Raw genomic sequence first — 20,129 nt, forward strand, 5'->3', positions numbered from 1 at the left:
CAGCCAATGTAGTTCACGAAGTGCACCAGAGGTAGGAGCGATTCTGGGAAATTGGCAAAGAAGCCTGGCCGCAGAGTTCTGAACAACTTGAAGTTTGTGTAGTACTTCTTTATTCGCACCCAGATAGCGCACGTTTCCGTAGTCCAGTCTAGAAATAACCAGCGCTTGGACCACGGTTCTTTGGGCAGCCACCGGAAGCATCCAGAGAATTTTACGAAGCCACTTCAGGATAGCAAAGCAGGTAGAAGCTACTTTGGTCACCTGTTGTTTCATAGTCAACTGGTCATCAATGATGATGCCCAGGTTACGTGCAGAGAGAGAAGGGATTGGGGGGACACCCATCTCAGAGGGCCAATGTTGGGGGCCCCAGAGTGATTTTTTGTTTCCAAATATGAGGAGTTCTGTCTTTCCTCCATTAAGTTTGAGTTTATTAAAGTGCATCCAATTGGCTATCTTAGATAATCCTATTTGCAAAGAGGGAAGGTTGGAGGTTTCTTTGGGAGAGAGTGAAAAAATAAGTTGAGTGTCATCAGCATAAGAATAGATAGTTAGACCAGCTTGTTCTGCTATGCTCGCCAAAGGACTGACATATATATTGAAAAGTAGTGGACTGAGAATGGAGCCCTGGGGGACTCCATAAGGGGATGCGTGAATCAGGGAGGAAGCTGTGTGGGAGAAAACCTGAAAAGTCCTGTTGGATAAAAAGCTGGACAACCACGAAAGGGCTTTGCCGCCAATGCCCTTGAAGTTAAGAGTTTTTAGGAGAGAGGAGTGAGATACAGTATCAAAAGCTGCGCTTAAGTCCAGTAGGATAAGAGCTACTGTTTCTCCTTTGTCAATTTGTTGGCGGATATTTTCAGTCACACCCAGTAAAGTCGCCTCAGTTGAATAGCCGGCACGAAAACCAGATTGAGAAGGATGAAGGATGTTACTGGTTTCAACAAACTGGGTCAATTGAAGATTAACGTGTTTTTCCAAAAAAAGGAAGAAGAGAAATAGGGCGGAAGTTAGAGAAAATTTCAGGATCAGAGTTAATTTTCTTTAGTAAAGGAAGGACCATTGCGTGCTTCCACATTGCAGGAACATAAGCTTCCGTAAGTGACATGTTAAGGAACTGCATGATGGAGAGAAGTATGGGGGGGTCTAGCTTTTGGAGTACCGTAGTGGGGATAGGATCTAGCGGGGAACCAGACTTAATGCTTGTGAGGATATTAAAAAAAGAGGCAGTATCCATGGGGAGCCATTCATTAAGTAGGTTAGTGTTAATAACTTGGGTCGTTTCTTGAGTGATAGGAGAAGGTAAAAAGTGAATAGATTGGGGTTTAATACTGGTGCTGGGATGATTAGGGTAATTGTGGAATTCAGAATAAATTTTGTCAATTTTATCCACAAAGAAAATTGCCAGATCATTGCATTTTTTGGAATCAAGGTCAGGGGGCTTGGATAAGCGGGAATCACCAGAGAGTTCATTTACTACTTCAAACAGCACTTTGGGGCAATTCTGAGATTGTAAAATAATCTTGGTGGCATATTCAGCGCGCGCGGTGTTACACAATCGGTGATAGTTAAGAAGGGCTAGTTTGTAAGTAGATTTCCTGTCTGGATCATAGTTTTTTCGCCATTTCCTTTCCAAGTTCTTGCATTTAGTTTTTTCTATTTTAAGTATTTCTGAAAACCAGGGGGCGGGGGGATGCTGGTAGCCCTGTTTATTCTTTTTATTTGATAGAGGAAGACATTCATCAATGGCAGAGGTAAGCCAATCAAGGATAACCCCGTCATCTCTTATACTCGTGATCGATGGTAAGGTTTTTTTCAGCGTTGAGTTCAGAATATTAATATCTATATTTTTCCAGTTTCTATAAGTACTGGATTTGGCGAGGGATGCGGAGGGAGTCGGACCCTGTTTTTGTACAATCATAAATTCCACCAGAAAATGATCAGACCATGGAATGGGAGTGGCTTGTTTACATGAAATGGTAGCAAGATTGGAAAAAATAGGGTCTAATAAATATCCTGCCTTATGCGTGGGGCCTGAATTATGTAAAAGAACATTTAATGCCGCTAAGTTAGCTAGAAGAGTAGCGCTCGTAGTGCAAGATGTATCATTGAAATGTAAGTTCAGGTCACCTAAGATCAAAAAATTGGTGGTTTCTAATAGAAGGGGAGCAATAAGGTCAGGGAGGGTCGATGCCCAAAGACCCGCGGGGCCAGGAGGGCGGTAAATAAGGGCCCCGGAAAGAGTAAAATTAGGTGATAGTAGGAGTTTGAAAAGCCCGGCTTCACAGTTTTTAAAATCCAGGTCAACCCATTTACATGTGTAGTCTGTTTTAAAAATTAAAGCTATGCCCCCGCCAGTTTGGTCAGTGCGATTTCTTCCATTTCATTTATCAGTTTAAAAGTGAGTTTACCAATGCTTTTTTGTTTTCCTTAATGAGATGCCCTAAGTGAGAGGAGTAATCTTAGACATGGGGTCTGTGCTCTCTGTGTCATAGGACTGTGCCTGCACTTCACTGGTGACATCCCACAGGGCTGAAAGTGGTCTGATGTTACTGAAGAGGAAACCTAGCCTAACAGTTTGTCTTTACTGTTAATTTTTTAGTACAGCCAAAACTGATTTACTTTTAGTTATTCCTTAACAGTAATGGAAAAGGTGGGCTAAAACATAACAAAATTATGAGGGTACATTGAATTGTAAACATAATGTAGAAAATCTGGTGGCTCAAGCACACACAATAGTCAATGCATTAGGAAAGGTAGATGCCAAACTAAAACCACAGGTTTATAGATATGTTAAAATTGGGAGGATTTTGTTGTGAGTGTTTCGTTGTGTGGTACTGTTTTGTTGTATGGTAGTGAAATCTTGGAGGACAAAAAGAAAACTAGATACCAATCTGTCAAAGGAGCACTTTGGAAAAAATGGATGGACTTACTTCATGGTTCTCCAACTTACCTTTTAAGGATGGACTTGGGTTTAGCAAACATTTATTTAAAAAGATACAAGAAAATTTAAAATTATTAGCACAGCTTCAAAGTTGCATCTATTGAATATTTTAGATATTGATTGTGTAAACACACAAAGATAACACCTGCTTTAAATTGGAATAAGTACACAAGATAAAATTGAAGGTTGAACCTATTACATATAACATTGGAATGGCCTGACAGTAGGAAAACATGGAGCTAACCTTTGACATGTATAAGTCAATCTTTTATAGCTCTGATTTAACACTGTGCAAAAAGAATGCCAGATATGCTCATGTGACCGGCCCTACAGAAAAAGGTTTATCATATATCTCGTTAATTAAAACACAATCAAGGGAAGTGAAAAGATGAATGTATGGTAGTGAAATCTTGAAGGACAAAAAGGAAATTAGATACCAATCTGTCAAAGGAGCACTTTGGAAAAAATGGATGGACTTATTTCATGGTTCTCCAACTTACCTTTTGAGGATGGACTTGGGTTTAGCAAGCATTTATTTAAAAAGATACAAGAAAATTTAAAATTATTAGCACAGCTTCAAAGTTGCATCTATTGATTATTTTAGATATTGATTGTGTAAACACACAAAGATAACACCTGCTTTAAAGTGGAATAAACATACAAGATAAAATTGAAGGTTGAACCTATTAAATATAACATTGGAATGGCCTGACAGTAGGAAAACATGGAGCTAACCTTTGACATGTATAAGTCAATCTTTTATAGCTCTGATTTAACACTGTGCAAAAAGAATGCCAGATATGCTCATGTGACCGGCCCTACAGAATTATTTTTATCGTATATCTCGTTAATTAAAACACAATCAAGGGAAGTGAGAAGATGAATGTTAAAAAATAAAATGGGTCAGATAATAATAAAATAAAATGGATTTATTAAGGGCAGTGAAAACAAGATGTCGATGATATTCATGTTGTGTAAGCAGGAACAATTATCCTCACAGCACCTTCTCTTTTTCAGTAATTTACCCTTTGAAAGGAAAATTGAGCTAATACCTGTCAGGATGAGTCTGAACATTCATCGCATATTACTTGGTTACAATACGTAATGAAACGTGAAAATGTAACATTATGTAGAAAGCATGGGCCATTTTTTTTCTATTATGTGTATGAAACTAAAAGAAATATCAGGCAATGTAATAAAATAAGAAACAAATATTATCTCTTTGTTTTAACTCACGAGGTTTTAAATGTATTGATAAACGTGGATTGTTAGGATGAAATACATCTGATACATATATAATGTTCACATCTAAATTGAAATTTTATGATATTTAGAAAAATGCAAATTATGAATGGATGTGAACATTTTAAAATGTTTTGTTGTTTTTTTGCCAATAAGGACATGAATCAAACATTAAATAAACATTAAATAAATATACTTGAAACTACTGCACTACTTTGTGCCGGAATCTGCAGTATCCTCCATCTCATGCTGCAGGTGACTGGGCCTACCCTTTGTAATGAACAGATCGCAGGTATTTTGGTGTAGACTGGGCATTGTATGTCTCTTTTGTGCCTTGAAATTTCTCCACAAGTTAGTTAGTGGGTGATTAATTTAATACACAGGGACTACTGGTGTCGCAAGCATAGCCATGAATCTGCCATCTCCATCTTTGGGGTGCCTTCTTCTTTGCTGTCATCATTTAGACGCCTACCACAAGGGAGAGATAGTTTGAGACTTTCTCTATCTCAGTCCATTCAGACCTACACATCCTTCACTACACAGGTGGCCAGGCCCTTCTCACTGCAATTAGCAGATCACTGATCTTGTGGTCCTGGTCGCAGGCATGTGTTTTTTGCTATGCATCTCCAGAGGTTGGTTTAGAGTGATGAGTCTACTTCCTGGCGTCGAGAAGCCCAACACTGGAACCAATTCTCCCTCAAGAATACCTCCACATTTACCTCTCACTGCTCCGCTAACATGCAAAAGCAGAGGGACGAGGAATGGACAGCTTCTAACAGCTCACACGCAGGACACATTATACACCTAAACCCTTGCCAAACATCAGCACCTTATTTTAAGTGTACTCTCACTCGTTTTCACATCACTACAAAATGAGAGGCTGCAACATGTGACAAAATCAAAGTCAAACTCTGATCATCATGCACAGTACCAACACTTGCCCTTCCTCAAGGCATTTATGTCTTGCCAGGGGTGTGGAGTGCTGCATAAATGCAACTACAACACACTGCAATACCAAAGACATAATTCACTGCAATGTGCATTAGGACTCAGCCACTCCACTTAACATCAACTTGCACCCTGCAGGCCGAGAACTGCTACACAAATAAGTATTATTATTCTTGGACTGCTATGAGGTAAGTACAAATAAGTATAATTATTCTTGAACTGCTATGCAGTAAGTTCAAATAAGTATTATTATTCTTGGACTGCTATCAAGTAAGTGCAAATAAGTATTATTATTCTTGTTTGTCAGTTGAATAGGGTACGGTCTGACATTCCTGCGGCATAATAGCTCTTTCAGGGATTTAGGGATGAATTTATAAACAGTTCTTAATGCAGAGGAGAGTCTGATTTGTTTTATGGAGATATGTAGTCCCTGTAGTGAAGTATGCATCAATACCTGGCCTGGAATGCAAAAGATGTCTAATCCATCTTCATCTAGCACTAAGAACTGTCCCTTCGTATCATCATTACTGTACATATTATGAGATTAAAGTACCCTTAGTGTATGTTATAAGCATATTGCAAGTCAGTCATGAAATCACAGACCCTAGAGTGGAGTGAGGTCACTTGCAATATCCTTTTACGAATGGTAGTGTTTATTTTATTCCTTATAGCATATGGTCATCCTCTTTCGATTCATGGTTTCTTGCCCGTTCTAATGCAAGAGGTCCTTTGGTTGTAGGTAACATAAATGTGAAAGCTGTACAACGAAAACATAAACATGGCAATATGTTTATGTGAGTTACAGTATAATGTAAGTAACTTTGAAAATAAGTTGCATCCTGCAGGTAGAATTCCTCTATTCATTTAATGGACTCCAGGAGGTGCAATAAATAAACCATAAATAGTGGGGGTGGAGTTAAGCCTCGCCCGAGACGGTGGCTCACTAGGCTTGCTCCGCTGCACCTGATCTGCTTCTGCTATATCTTGTCCGCACCGGCTCCCTCCTGGGGAACCCTTCTGCCCTCCACCATCTTCCGCTGGCTGGGGACGGATCTGCCGCCTGCCACCAGTGCCACTATGGTGGGCATTTTGGATTGATCCAGGCGTTTCAACCTGCAAATTCTCCTCTGGTTACTTTTTTAGCCCCAGACTTCAGCCTCTGTACTTGAGGTGACTTCACTACTGAAGACCCCACCAACGATTGCCCCTACTTTACCCGCTTTCTACACCAGGAGAGCCCCCTCTACCTTTCCAGACAGCCATCTTGGATTGGGAGAGTTACACCTACTACTTGCTTCTTGCCACACTGCCCTTTTCTAACCCTCCTCACTATCCTACTACTTGACTCACAAAAGTGATTTCACCTCACATCTATTTCTCCTATTCTCCTGGAGCAATGCCAAAACCCTGCTACCAAAGATCTTCACCAACTTCTTTTCTCGGAAGCAGTAACACCAGCATCCACCTACGGTGCAAGTCCCTTCTTCAGTAATGGACTCAACTACCCTGGATGCATTCCTTGGGGAACTAAAGTCCATCAAAGCTGTGACAACAGTTGAACAGACCATGTCGACGGTGGCTGAGAAACTTAAGAGACTTTTCAAGAATTTAAGGATTTCACTTCTTTCCAATTGCAACTTGCTTGCACCGATGCAAGGGTAACGGAATTGAAATCGTGGATGGGCCGCACTCCAGATCTGGTGTCTGAACTATGGAACCTACAACAAAGGATGACGAACCTAGGGGACTGTAGCTAGTGTGACAACATCTGCTTCTTTGGGGTTCCGGATAAGATGGAGGGGCCTGATGCCAGGCAATTCCTTGGTACCTGGCTGCCAACCATCTTGAATGCCACCTGTGACTCACCCCTGGAGTTTCAGAGGAAGAACCACCTAAAAATCAGGAGAGAGCCTACTCCGGTCAAAGCCTGATTTCCTGTGCCATGACCAAGCATGTTCTATCCTATGAATGATCCACCACCACGGACCTTATCTCCATCTTGCCAGAGAATCACAGCAGCAACTGACTACTCCCCTGAAACCACTCTTCTCCTACGGCAGCTCCTAACCCTACACCTGCGGCTAAAAGATAAAGGTCTCAGCTATGGCCTTGTTGACCAGCAATGCTCACTACATATAACAGAATTACCCATGAATATTCTGATCCCACCCTCATGGAAAGGTTCCTAGACACGTTTGAGGACCCCTCGATGGATGTAACGGCGAAACGGGGACTCCTTCTTCTACATTCCGAGACAAAATAGGTGCAAGCCCTCACCACTTCTAGGGCCCTTAAACAGCTCCTAACGTCCACCTGGGAATCTTTATCACCAATGCCCCAACTCCTCCAAGCCCCAAAGGGTAGTGGTCCCTCTCCCGGTAAAAAGGATAAATCTTGATCCCGTTAAACCCCCTCTAGCATTTCTTTTGATTGCTCCAATGCACCTATGGCGATCAATTTCCTACTTTCTCAGGTTGGGTGTGGCTACTACACTCAGTTTGCTCAACTGCATTCACTGCCACGTACCTTCATTACTGTTTTTGTTTCTCTCCCTTTCTTCTTGACTTCAGACCAACTGTAAGGTACATCTATGAGCCATGAACATCTCTACTCACACTTGGATGCTTCCGATCTCGCCATTTCGACCACTGCCTTCGCAGTATTTTCCCTCAACAATCAGGGCCACAAAAACTACATAAAATGCAAGAAAATACCATTGTTCCTGGCCACCCATAACCCGGACATGGTGTTGCTTCAGGAAAACAATCTGTCAGCAACTGAGTTCCAAAAGCTCAAAGAAGACTGAGTAAGGACTGCACTTTATGCATATGGCAAAGGGTGCGCTGCTATACTACTACACAAATGACTGGCCACCAGAGTAATATATCAACTTGGTTGGACAAGGAAGGCCATTATGTGATTGCTAAATTGGCCGTACTATTATGCCATCTCATTGTGGGGAGCGTCTATGTCCCTAATGGTCCTAAACACACCTCCTTCTCTCATCTACACTGGTTGCTTACAGTGTCCAGACGGACAGCAGTCCTGTTTGACACCTACTACTGCAACAGACCGAGATGATCAAGGACTACATCTGGGATGGGCAGAGACCCTGACTCCACCTTTCCAAACTGCAAGCTGATACTGTGTCAGAGACCTCTGACATGAATCCTTACTATAAACCGCTCTGGCCGGTCCACCTAGCCTACTTTTTCTTCAAGGACTTTGAAAGGCCAGACTAGGTTACAATCAAACATGAATTCCTGGGGGGGCAGCTACCCCTGATGGCCTATACAAGACCCCCACCCCATGCAACTATGGTATGAACCCGCTGCTGCAGATGATGGTAAAAATCTGGGACACTACACATAAACACCTAAAGGTTCAGACCTTCCTCCACAATAAGGCTCCCATGTGAGTGAACAAAGTGTTGCAAATAAGCAGCAGAACATTTTGTTGGACATCCTGGTCTGACAAAGGTGGCCTTATGGTAGACCAGCTGCTTCAAAATGGTGCCCTCAAATATTTTGATCCCTCCAGGAAGAATATCACATCGACACCAGACAATACAGGTGATACCAGCAACTTTTCCACTTTGCATTTAGAGTCATGTAGCCACTGCCGGAGGCCTTTCCTGTATTTGTTAATCATGATTACTTACATCATTGGAGTTCACAGGAGTGGCTTTGAGACTGTAAAGAATGTCGATTGAAGAGCTCCATTCACTACCATTTCGACTACTCCTAAAAGAAAGGTACTGTGCCAGGCTGGATAAGGACTATCAGAACTATCATTGGGGTGAACACCCAAGACAGAGGACTATAGGAAGCACAATTGAACTTGTGTTTTTTTAAACTCTTTCAGTACTAGCATCGCTACAAATAGTCTTGAGCTAATTTTGCCCCAACCCGGCATGTTGTCACTGTGCGCTACTCCGGGGAGCATCAAACACCTAGTTTTCTTCCGTGCCTCTCTCCAGGAATACTGAACCCAAGCTATAAACACCAGAAACGCTTCCAACTTGTTGACCCTACATTTATCCCCAGAACTTATTTTCCTTCACTACATACTAAATGTCCCTGAGATCTCCTGGCACACCAAACATTGAATAGACATGGCTCTGTCAATGGCCATCCTGTGACAGTGGAAACAGCTGCCGTGGCTATGCGATACGGCAGCTGCTGCTTCCTATTAACAGATCATCTACCACCCACAGGATGACGGGAATCTTTTGAGAACATATGGTCCCCCTTCCTCCAAGTTCCACTTTGACATGTGTCCGTCTTCTCTCTTACGCCACTTCTGCTATTCCTCATGGAAGCGCTGTTTGGACCCAGTGCAAAACCACCTTTGATTCCCACAATGTTAGGCTTCACATCTCAGATTAGATTGTTTCATATTCTATTTTCTGTGTCACTGCTCCCCTTTAGCGGTAACTGGCTGAACGATCCATGCACACTCGGTATCAAGCTCACTGCACTAGTTCTCAATGCTCTGTTATGTCCCCCTCCCCTTTTTAAGGGCAATAAATTTGTGACTCGTTACTTTTTTTATTTCTTTGTTTTGTATCAAATACTCTGTTATTAGCAGCCAGTCCTGATTACTTTTTGCTGTTTTTTTGGTGCTTGTATCATTTTGATTGGACCTATTGCTTCACTTGAAAATGTAATAAAGCAATATTTTTAAAAAATAAATAAACAAACCATAATGCCTCCCTGGCAGCAATAACCTTGCATTTTCTATTGGTAAGAGATAAGAAGAATGAAAACTAAAAAGCTAGCTCACGCTTTTTTTTTTTTAAAGAAGCTATTACGTGAATGCCAAATTGGCCATAGTACCATGCCATCTCACTGTGGGGAGCATCTATGTCCCTAATGATCCTAAACGCACCTTCTTCTCTCGTCTACACCGTCTGCTTACAGTGTCCAGATGGACAGCAGTCCTGTTTGACACCTACTACTGCAACTGGCCAAGATGATCAAGGACTAGTAATTCTAGTCTTTGACCTGCCTCTCTCAATTTGTGCTGGCTCTGACAGTAGGCATTGTGATGTTGCAACTTGATCAACATTAATAACTCATTACAGAAGATTGCCAATGACTAGCAATGTCACAATTAGTAAAAAAATATTTAGATACGTGTATTTTTTTAAGTGGTTTACAGGCTTCCCTTTATTATAAATAAATAATAAAATCCACAGTTACCTCTGGAATACTGCACTATGGTGTGCCAGATCCACACCCTCGTCATAGTCACGTCAAATTATCACGATGCTGTCTAAATTACCAGCATTAAGACCTGGAAAACCTTGAACTATGAGAATGCTGCATTGACATTGTACTGGAAGGTTACGCTCCAGACTAATGACAATAGCATAACATGAAGAGTGTCAAATCAATACCATTACCACCGGATTGTTGTACTGCATAATGCCAAATCCCCGGAATTAGCACATAAATATTGCATGGTAGTACAACAAAATCATCACGTTTTTATAGGAATGAAGTACCACTGTTCCTAAATCACCAGCACTGCAATGAGGATACTACACTCGCGCTGTGCTTCAAAGCGTTTTTTAGGTTAAAACCTACTAGACAACACAGCTGTCTGGTTTGCTTAAGAATTCTTGGGGACATTCTGAAATCTTTCCTCAGAATTAATTCTGCCCATTGCTTTCTACTGGCTTTAGGTTTTGTTTTCCGTTTTGTAACTCACAGTTGCTTGCTTTCTATTTGATGGATTTCTTTGTTACAGGCTGTCCAGCTTGAGTTAGTCCCTCCTGTGGAACATATCCTGTTTACTGTATTCTTCCACGAGTGCTTGCTTTCTGAAAACAGGCCCATACATTTTGTTATTATCTTGTCATATCTGCTGTGCATTCAAGGTAGAGGTCAAATGTCAGCCTCTGTCTTCTGAGAGAGCTTGGTATAAACTTTTCTTCCTCTGACTTCAAAGTGAGAGGATTTATCTTTCAATCTGGGGTGTGAAAAGATAGGCTTTTTTAGCACACAAAAATGTAAATGTCTGTAAATGTACAAATAATTCAGAATATATCAGAATTAGGAGAGCACAAACAAAGCACTTTTATTGTAATTCTTAAGTGTGCTTGTAACATACGATCAAAACACATCAATACACTGTGATGCAATTTCCTCACATTATCGTTTGTGCATTGTATAGTTTTATCTGTCAAACTGTATGTCCGTTTTGTCTGTTATGGCAGTGCAATATCATACCATGCATTCTCCACTCTATGCCACTCCACTCTACGACACACTACTTCACTCTTTGCCCCTCCACGTTATGGCACTCTACATCACTCCACTCTATGCCACTCCCTGTATGCCACCCTACTGTACGCCACTTCACGCTACACCACTCCACTCTATGCCACTTCACTCTACAACACCCTACTCCATTCTATGCCACACCACTCTATGCCACTCTATGACACTCTAGGCCACTGTGCAGCACTCCAGTCTATGGCACTCCAATCTAAAACACTCTACTCTATAACACTCCACTCTATGACACTCTACTCCACTCTACGCCCATCCACTCTAGGACACTCTACTCCACACTATGCCACTCCAATCTAGAACACTCTACTGCCAATGCTTGCCCTGTGTGGGCGACACCCTTTGCATTGTTCACTTCTGCCAGCTCACTGAGCCCTTCTAATTCCAGGTTAAAGCAATCGTTGATCATCCTATTCCTCTCCTCCCTCACCATCTCACTTGTATTTGCCATCATTCCATTTTGCGACCATGTGGTGGGACTGGCTGTGGTGCTGGCTGTGGCGGGTCTGGCAATGGGAAGCATCGACACCATCTCCAACATGCAGCTTGTGCGGATCTACCAGAAGGACTCTGCCATCTTCTTGCAGGTCAGTGCGTGGCTTTGCTGATATGCGTGAGCTTCTCTGCAGTGTCATTACCGTGCTCCATTCCCCACGCATGCACATCTTTGCTAGCCACTGAACCCCAGTGGCAAAAAGTACATCAGACATCATTGTGCAGCACTAAGGCCTACTGCGTGGTCTTGGCACAGTTGGGTTCTTGTGGAGAAAACTTACCTTTGTGCACAAGTAGTGCTTCGTAGCTAATCAGAGTATGATACATGTTGGTTTCTAATGGGGGGACTGGCACATATTTGTGTGGAAGCATGAAATTTAGTGGCTAGTTAACACATTGCATGGATTGTGATTACGGGGCATTATGGCAGACATCTTGGCGGAGCATCACCTTCTGTACTATTAGATTGTTCATTTCTCACCACCTGTAAATTGCTTTTTAAATACAGAAGGAGCACGTAGAACCTGCTGCTGCTATATGAAGAGGTATTGATAATATGAGGCAATTTAGATAGATAGTGGATAGATGTTGCATGTTGGACAGATAAAAAAACATTGAAAAAGGAATGTTTTGGATCGTTTGCTAAAATGCGGTTTAATTCTGCACCATAGGGCCTCAAACAGCTGATGTTATATTAGCATAGGAGCTCGGAGGGATGAAGTACATTAACTGCTGTTATAATGTCAACTACCATTTATCATGGAGGTTCGGTTATAGAGCAGATCAATGTGTAGTAAAATACTTTGGGTTTGCTAAGAATATTCAATAGTTTATCTAACTTCTACATGAAAATATTATTTGCACTCAGATGTTTAAGGCAAATTGGTGTCAACGTACGCAGTACCAAAAACAATTGCACAATAAAAATAAATATTTGTAATTAAAATCATAGTAGTGACAGTAATAAAAGAGAAACACGCGAAATAGAAACAATGGCTAATAGTCATTATTGGATGGGTATCAGAAGCTATTCCCCCTGTCTCTGCTGGTCTAAGCTGATTGATGCCCATACATTCTCTTTGATTGACCGGGAAGCAGACTCATTTACTCAGCAGTGATCTGGACCTAGCCTTGCCAGCATGCCTCTATTCGATCTTACAGATGGTTGGCCATGTGGACCAGATAGCAGAGTTGAGTGGTGTTGAGTGGAGTGATTGTAGAGTAGCATACAATACAGGGGCATAGAATAGAGAAGGGAATAGAGTGAAGTAAAGAGGCATAAAGTGTAGTAGCATAAAGTGGAGTAAAGTGTTGTAAATTGGAGTACAGTGTAGTAGAGTCGAGGGGGATAGGGTGGAGGGACAAATACAGTGACATTGAATGAAGTGGAGCAAAGTGGAGTAAACTTTTGTTCAGTGGAATAGAGTGTAATAGTGTGGAGTGACATAGAGTGGAGTGATGGGAGTGTTGCAGAGTGGATTAGCGTAGAGAGGAGGAGAGTGGTGTAGAGAGGCATTTTTTAAAGTGGAACATCATAGATGGTCGTAAGTGGAGTAGTGTGTCATGAGGGTTGTGGAATGTTGTGGAGGGTTGCAAAAGTGAAGTGATGTACAATGGAGTAGAGTGGCGCACAATGCAGTGCCACAGAATGAAATAGAGTGTCATAGCATGGAGGAGAGTAGAGTGTTGTAGAGTGGGAAGGCATAGAGTGGAGTAGAGTGTGGTGTCATAGAGCGGAAGGGGATAGAGTGGAGAGGTATAGAGTAGAGTGGAGTGGGGTGTCATAGACTGAAATAGAGTGGAGTGCTGTGGAGTTGAGTTGTGTACAGTAGCATGGAGTGTAGTAGAGTGTCATACAGTGGAGTGGTGTAGAGTGGTGTAGCAAAGACTGGAGTAAAGTGTTGTAGAGTGGAGTAGAGTGGCGTTTCATACAGTGGAGTGGAGTGCCATAGAGTAGAGTGGCATAGTGTAGAGTGGAGTAAACTGTCATAGAGTGGAGTGCTGTAGAATGTAGTAAAGTGGTGCACAGTGTTGTAGATTGGAGTGTCGTGAAGTGGCATAGAGTATTGTAGCATGGAATGTCATAGAGTGTAGTGGTGCAGAGTGTCATGGAATGTTGTAGAGTGGAGTATCGTAGAGCAGATGATCATAGGGTGGAGTAGAGAATTGTAAAATGTTGTGGGGAATTGTAACTTGAAGAGTCATAGAGTGGAGGGTGCAGAGTGTCACAGAGTGCAGTGGAGTGACCTGGAGTGCAGTGGATTAGAGTGTTATAGAATGGAGAAGAGTGCCATAGAGTGAAATGGAGCAGAGTGCCCTAGAGGGGACTATTGTGCAGTGGAGTGTCATACAGTGGAGTGTCGTAGAGTGGAGTAGAGTGGCCTACGGTGAAGTGGCATAGAATAGCATTTAGTGTGATAAAGTGGCACAGAGTAGAGTGGAGAAGAGTGTAGTAGAGTGTCGTAGAGTGTAGTAGAGTATCGTAGAGTGGAGTATTGTAGAGTGAAGTGGCATGGAGTGGAGTAGCAAAGTGGACTGGCATAGATGGAGTGGAGAAGAATGTCATAAAGTGTTGTGTTGTAGAGAGGAGTGGCATAAAGTGGGATGGACAGAAGTAGAGAAGAAGAGTGAATTAAATAGGTATAAAGTGGAATGGCATAGAATGGAGTAGAGTGTCATGGAGTGGAGTGACATGAAGTGAAGTGACATAGAGTGGGGTAGAATAGAGCAGATTAAAATGTCATACAGTAGAGTGAAGTAAAGTGCCTTAGACTGAAGTGGAGTGCCATAGAATGGAGTACAGTGGCATGGCATAGTATGGAATGGCTTAAAGTGTCATAAAGTGGGGTGTAGTAGTGTGGAGTGATGTAGAGTGTTGTAGAGTGAAGTGGTGCAGAATGGAGTGGCGTAGAGTGGTATAAAGTGGTATAGAGTGTCATAGTCTGGTGTGGAGTGGCAAGTAGTGTTGTAGTGTGGAATGTGGTAGTTGGAGTGATGCACAGTGGAGTGGTCTACAGTTAAGTGTCGTAGAGCAGTGGTTCCCAACCTGTGGCCTGGGATCCCCGGGGGGTCCTCAAAGCTGCCTCAGGGGGTCTGTGACTGCTGAGAAAATTAACAAATATTAGCAGGTTAATAAAGTGGATATAAATAAGTGGATAAGTGTACAAATGAAAATGTTAAAATGTACTGTAAACAGCAAGGAATTTCAAAATTGGAGGCTGAAAATTAAATTAGTATCCTAAGATTGATTTGTGGGAGCAGTGCAGGTGTGTCAAACAGAATATAGTATGGACGATGTGTGGCTTCTTCTGAATTTAGAAAAACACCAACCTTCCTATTACAATTAAATGTTTTATGTTTTTATTTTATTTGCTTGCAAATTAAATAAATTGTGTTATAATGTGTGTATATGTTTGATGGAAAGCTTGCTTCTGTTTTTTTGTGTGCATTGTGTGGCAGTTCAAATCATCAACAATGTTTAGGCCGGGGCCCCTGGGTTCCAGTAATGACTCAGTGAGGGGGTCCCCAGTTTCCAATAATGATTCAGTTGGGGTCCCCGGGTTCCAGTAATAATAAAGTGGAGGTCCACAGATGTCAAAAGGTTGGGAACCACTGTCGTAGAGTGCTATAGAATGTTGAAGAGTGTAGTGGAGAGAGTGGCATTGAGCGGAGTGGAGTAGAGTGGAATGGAGTAGTGGGTCATATAGTGGCACATCAAGGGATGGAGTGTCATAGAGTGGAGAGTTGTAGAATGGAGTTGAATAGAGTGGAGTAGAGTTGAATAGAATGGTGTAGAGTGTCATAGAGGGGCATAGAGTGGAGTGGAGAGAGTGGCATAGGGTGGAGAGGAGTAGAGTTGAATGGAGTAGAGGGTCAAAGAGTGGAGGATCATGGAGAGGAGTGTCATAGAGTGGTGTGGAGTGGCGAGGATTGTTATATTTGGAGCAGCGTATAGAGGAGGCATCTAGAGCAGTGGTTCCTTGGGAGTCGGCAAAGTCTCCTCAGGGGGTCCACAACTGCTTAGAAAATGTATATTAACAGATTAATAAGGTGTATATACATCGAATGGCTAAATGTACAATTGAAAATTATAAAACACACTGTAAATGTCAAGGAATTTGAATTTGGAGGCTTAAAAGGAAATTAGTATCCTCAGATTGATTCGTGGGAGCAGTGCAGGCGCATCAAACAGAATATGTGTGGCTTCAATTGAATGTAGATAAGCTCCAACCTTCCTATTAAAACTAAAGAGTTTTTTATTTTATTTATGTATGTTTGTAAATTGAGTAAAATGTGTTATCATTTGTGTATTTTTTGTGTATTGTTTTGCGGTTCAACTCATCGACAATGTTTAGGCCAGAGTCCGCGGCTGCAAGTAATGACTCAGTGGGGGGTCCTAGATTCCGATTATGATTCAGTGAGGGTCCCTCAGTTCCAGTAAGGATAAGGTGAGGGTCCAGAGAAGTCAAAAGTTTGAGTACCACTGGTCTAGAGTTTAGTGTCATAGATTGTTGTATAGTGGAGTAGATGGAGTGGCATAGAGTGGAGTGGAGTGTTATAGAATGGATTTGAGTGGAGTACTGTAGAGATGAGTGGAGTGCCATAGAGTGGAGTGGCGCAGCACAGAGTGGAGTTAAGTGTCATAGAGTGAAGTGGTCCAGAGTGAAGTAAAGTGGTGTAGAGTGTTGTTGATTGGGGTGGTGTAAAGTGGCGTAGAGTATCATAGAATGGAATGTTGTAGAGTCTATTGGTGTAGAGTGTCACAGAGTGTTGTAGAGTGGAATGTCAGAAAGCAGACTGTCATAGAGTGAAGTAGAGTGCTGTAAAATGTTGTGGAGGATTAAAGAGTGGAGGGCCATAGAGTGAAGGGCAGTAGAGTGTCATAGAGTGGAGTAGAATGGCCTAGACTGCAGTGGCATAGAGTGTTGTGGAATGGAGTTGAGTGTCATAGAGTGGAGAATTGTGGAGTGAAGTGTCTTACAGTGGAGTTTCATAGAGTGGAATAGAGTGACCTAGAGTGAAGTGGCATAGAGTGACAGAGAGTGGAGTGGTTTAGAGTGGAGTAGAGTGCAGTAGAGTGTTGAAGAGTGGGTTGAAAGTACTGTAGAGTGGAGTATCATAGAGTGGAGTGGCATAGAGTGGAGTAGCGTAAAGTGGAGTGGCAAAAGGTGGAGTGGTGTAAGTGGAGTGGAGTAGAGCATCATAGATGGTTGAGGCATAGAGTGAAGGGGGATAGAGTGGCTCAGAGTAGAGTAGAGAAGTAGAGTTGAGAGTGGAGTTGAGTGGTGGAAAGTATAGTGGAATAAAGTGGAGTTGAGTGTCATGGAATGTAATAACGTAAAGTGGAGGGGCGTAGAGTGGTATAGCACACAGCAGAATAAGGTGCCATACAATAGAGTGGAGTGCCATAGGGTGGAGTAGAGTGCTGTAGAGTGGTGTAGGGTGGAGTGGCGTAGAGTAGAATGACTTAAAGTGTCATAGAGTGGAGTTTCATATTGTGGAGTGGTGTAGAGTGGAGCAAAATGGTGCAGAGTGTCATAGAGTGCAGTGGCGTAGAGTGGAGTGGTGTAGCGTGTCATAGAGTGTCATAGATTGAAGTGTCGTAGAGTGGCCTGGAGTGTTGTAGAGTGGATTGTCATAGTTGGAGTGGAGTGGTCTAGAGTTAAAAGTCGTAGAGTGTTGTAGAATGTTGAAGAGTGTCATAGAGTGGAGTGTTGTGGAATGGAGTTGCATACAATGGAGTGGAGTGACATAGAATGGTGTAGAGTGTGATAGAGTGGTGTAGAGTGTCACAGTGTGGCATAGAGTGGAGTGGCATAGAATGGAGTGGAGTGGTGTATAGTGTCCTGGAGTGGAGTAGAATGTCGTAGAGTGCCGTATCGTAGATTGGAATAAAGTGGCATAGAGTGGAGTAGATTGGAGTGACATAGAGTGGAGTAGAGTGACACAGAGTGTCATAGAGTGGAGTGCCTTAGAGTGGAGTGTTGTAGAGTGTCATAAAGTGCAGTAACATAGAGTGGAGTAAAGTGTTGTAGAGTTTATTAGCATGGAGTGGCGTGGAGAGTCATAGAGTGGAGTATGGTGGAGTGGTGTAGCATAGACGGGAGTAAAGTGTCATAGTGTGTTGTGGAATAGAGTGTTGCAAAGTGGACTGGGGTACAGTTGAGTAGAGATAGAGAGGAGCTGCATGGAGGGGAGTATGCATGGTGTGGTAGCACACGGCCATTCCAGACAACATATTTTCAATTAAAATGACCATTGCCTTTGCACACACTGTTTTACTAATAAAACCATACAGCATACAAAGGATAATGTCTTCAAATGATATCAACAAGTGTATTGATCTTTTTGATCATTTAAAATATTTGTTTCCTCCACACTTCAAAATTATATTTAAAAAGTGCTTTGTTTGTGCTCTCTGAAGTCTGATATAAGTTCATTTACAGACACTTAAATTGTGTTGTGTGCTAAAAAAAAAATGGCATCTACTAGTCTTTCCTCTCACATGGGTAGCTAGCAGGATTGTCACATAAATCCTCTCACTTTGAAGTCAGAGAAAGAAACGTAAACACAGAGCTCCATGTAAGACAGAGCTTGACATTTGAGCATGGGTTTTGTACAGCAAATGTGAAAAGATACGGGCATAATTTAAAGGGCTGTTTAAAGGAATATGAGCACTTCTGGAACAATACAAGAAACAATGGGGAACAGGTAATTCTCCATGGGATAGATTAACTCAAGCCAGACAGCCTAAAACAAATAAACCCAGCAAATGGAAAGCAAGCAAATGTGAGTTACAAACTACAATGTGAATGGTTCGCAATGGGCACAGTGCATTCCCAGGGAAGCTATCAGAATTTCCCCAAGTTGTTGTTTAAAGTCATTGGCTTCTACCTAAAAAAAAAGATACATTGTTTAGCTGAAAGTGAAAAGAGTAAAGAGGATTATGAACTTTAGAAATGATGAACACAAGTCCTAAAACCAGGAAAGTAATCAATGAATGTGTCCTGCAGTTAGCGCTTGAAACAAGTGTTGCAGCATCAATCTATTTCAAGATATATTTATGTTTGAAAAGATAAAGGCATAGTGTAGAAAATCAGTAGTGTTAAAGGGGCCATAATTTCAGAAGCATCAAACAATGCTAAACATATATGTATCCTGCAAAACATTCAAAGAGCAGTATCAATGTTCCATTACACTTTCTAACTTACAATAGCTTAATTGAATAAATAAGTCAGTTGGTCGCCAGAACCAGCAGCTAACTTACTTATCTTGACTTCCATAAGGCCACAATGTCAAACATTTACTCAAAAAATACAGAATACCAGGGTTCTCTCATGAGCATAGATTTGAGACATCATATGCATTAAGAAACAAAAACCAATTGTAAATACCTATACACTTGAAGTCTAACAATAATCTCAATCTGCTGCAAAAAATGTAGGAATGAGCAGCCAGTTCATACACATCCTAACAGATGGAAGGTTTTCCAAGCAATGAAAGATTTGCATTAGATTTCACTTTCTTTATATATCTCTTCAAATGCCATTACCTGAAACAAGTGAGTAACAACAAGCTAGACGCTAGCTCTGGACATTAGAGCACTTACAGAAGTCATCTCAGATTCATCAAAGCAAGTTATCAGAGAGCAAAATCTCACTAAGATAAGTCCAAGTATCATCATCTATGAAAGGCTGCATCAACTGGTGGTTATAGTAATGAACAGTGGACAGATTATAAATAAAACAATCTATGTGATAGGAATTTAATCTCAACCATACAAGCAATTATATATCTCAAATGAAAATAGCAAATGACTACAGGGTTTTAAAATATGAGTAAACCACTTACCAGATTGATGTTGTATCAGAAACAATAAGTTAAAATAATCAAATGATTCAAACCGGTGATCAGCCGATAAGTCCAGACATTGGGTCACATGTTTCAGAAGCTAATTAAACTACTGAACTATGGAGAAGGGGAATTCTGTTGTTTGATGGGAGAATTGCTTGTCATTATACAGGTCCTCTGCCTCTTTGGGCGCTTGGTGTCATGCTAAGTATAATTGCGTCCATTAATGAGTCGTGGTCACTTTCTGAGGGTGGCAGCACATCTTTATCCAAGAAGCAGTCCAAACTTCAATATTAACCAGGATATAGCTTATCAGATCCTAATTTCCAGGTACTGATGAGGAATCGGAGTAG

The 20,129-nt window shown here is 41.7% G+C and overlaps 1 protein-coding gene across 1 annotated transcript in view; it reads left to right on the plus strand.

The window, feature by feature from the left end:
- Nucleotides 1-20,129, plus strand: part of MFSD4A (major facilitator superfamily domain containing 4A) — a 148,940-nt gene that overhangs the window by 74,535 nt on the left and 54,276 nt on the right. Inside the window, exon 2 of the mRNA XM_069238556.1 lies at nt 11,819-12,017. Within this exon, the coding sequence (XP_069094657.1) occupies nt 11,819-12,017 (199 nt within the window). The remainder of the gene's footprint in view (nt 1-11,818; nt 12,018-20,129) is intronic.

Source organism: Pleurodeles waltl, chromosome 6 (assembly GCF_031143425.1).
Source record: "Pleurodeles waltl isolate 20211129_DDA chromosome 6, aPleWal1.hap1.20221129, whole genome shotgun sequence".
NCBI classification, from domain to species: Eukaryota; Metazoa; Chordata; class Amphibia; order Caudata; family Salamandridae; genus Pleurodeles; species Pleurodeles waltl.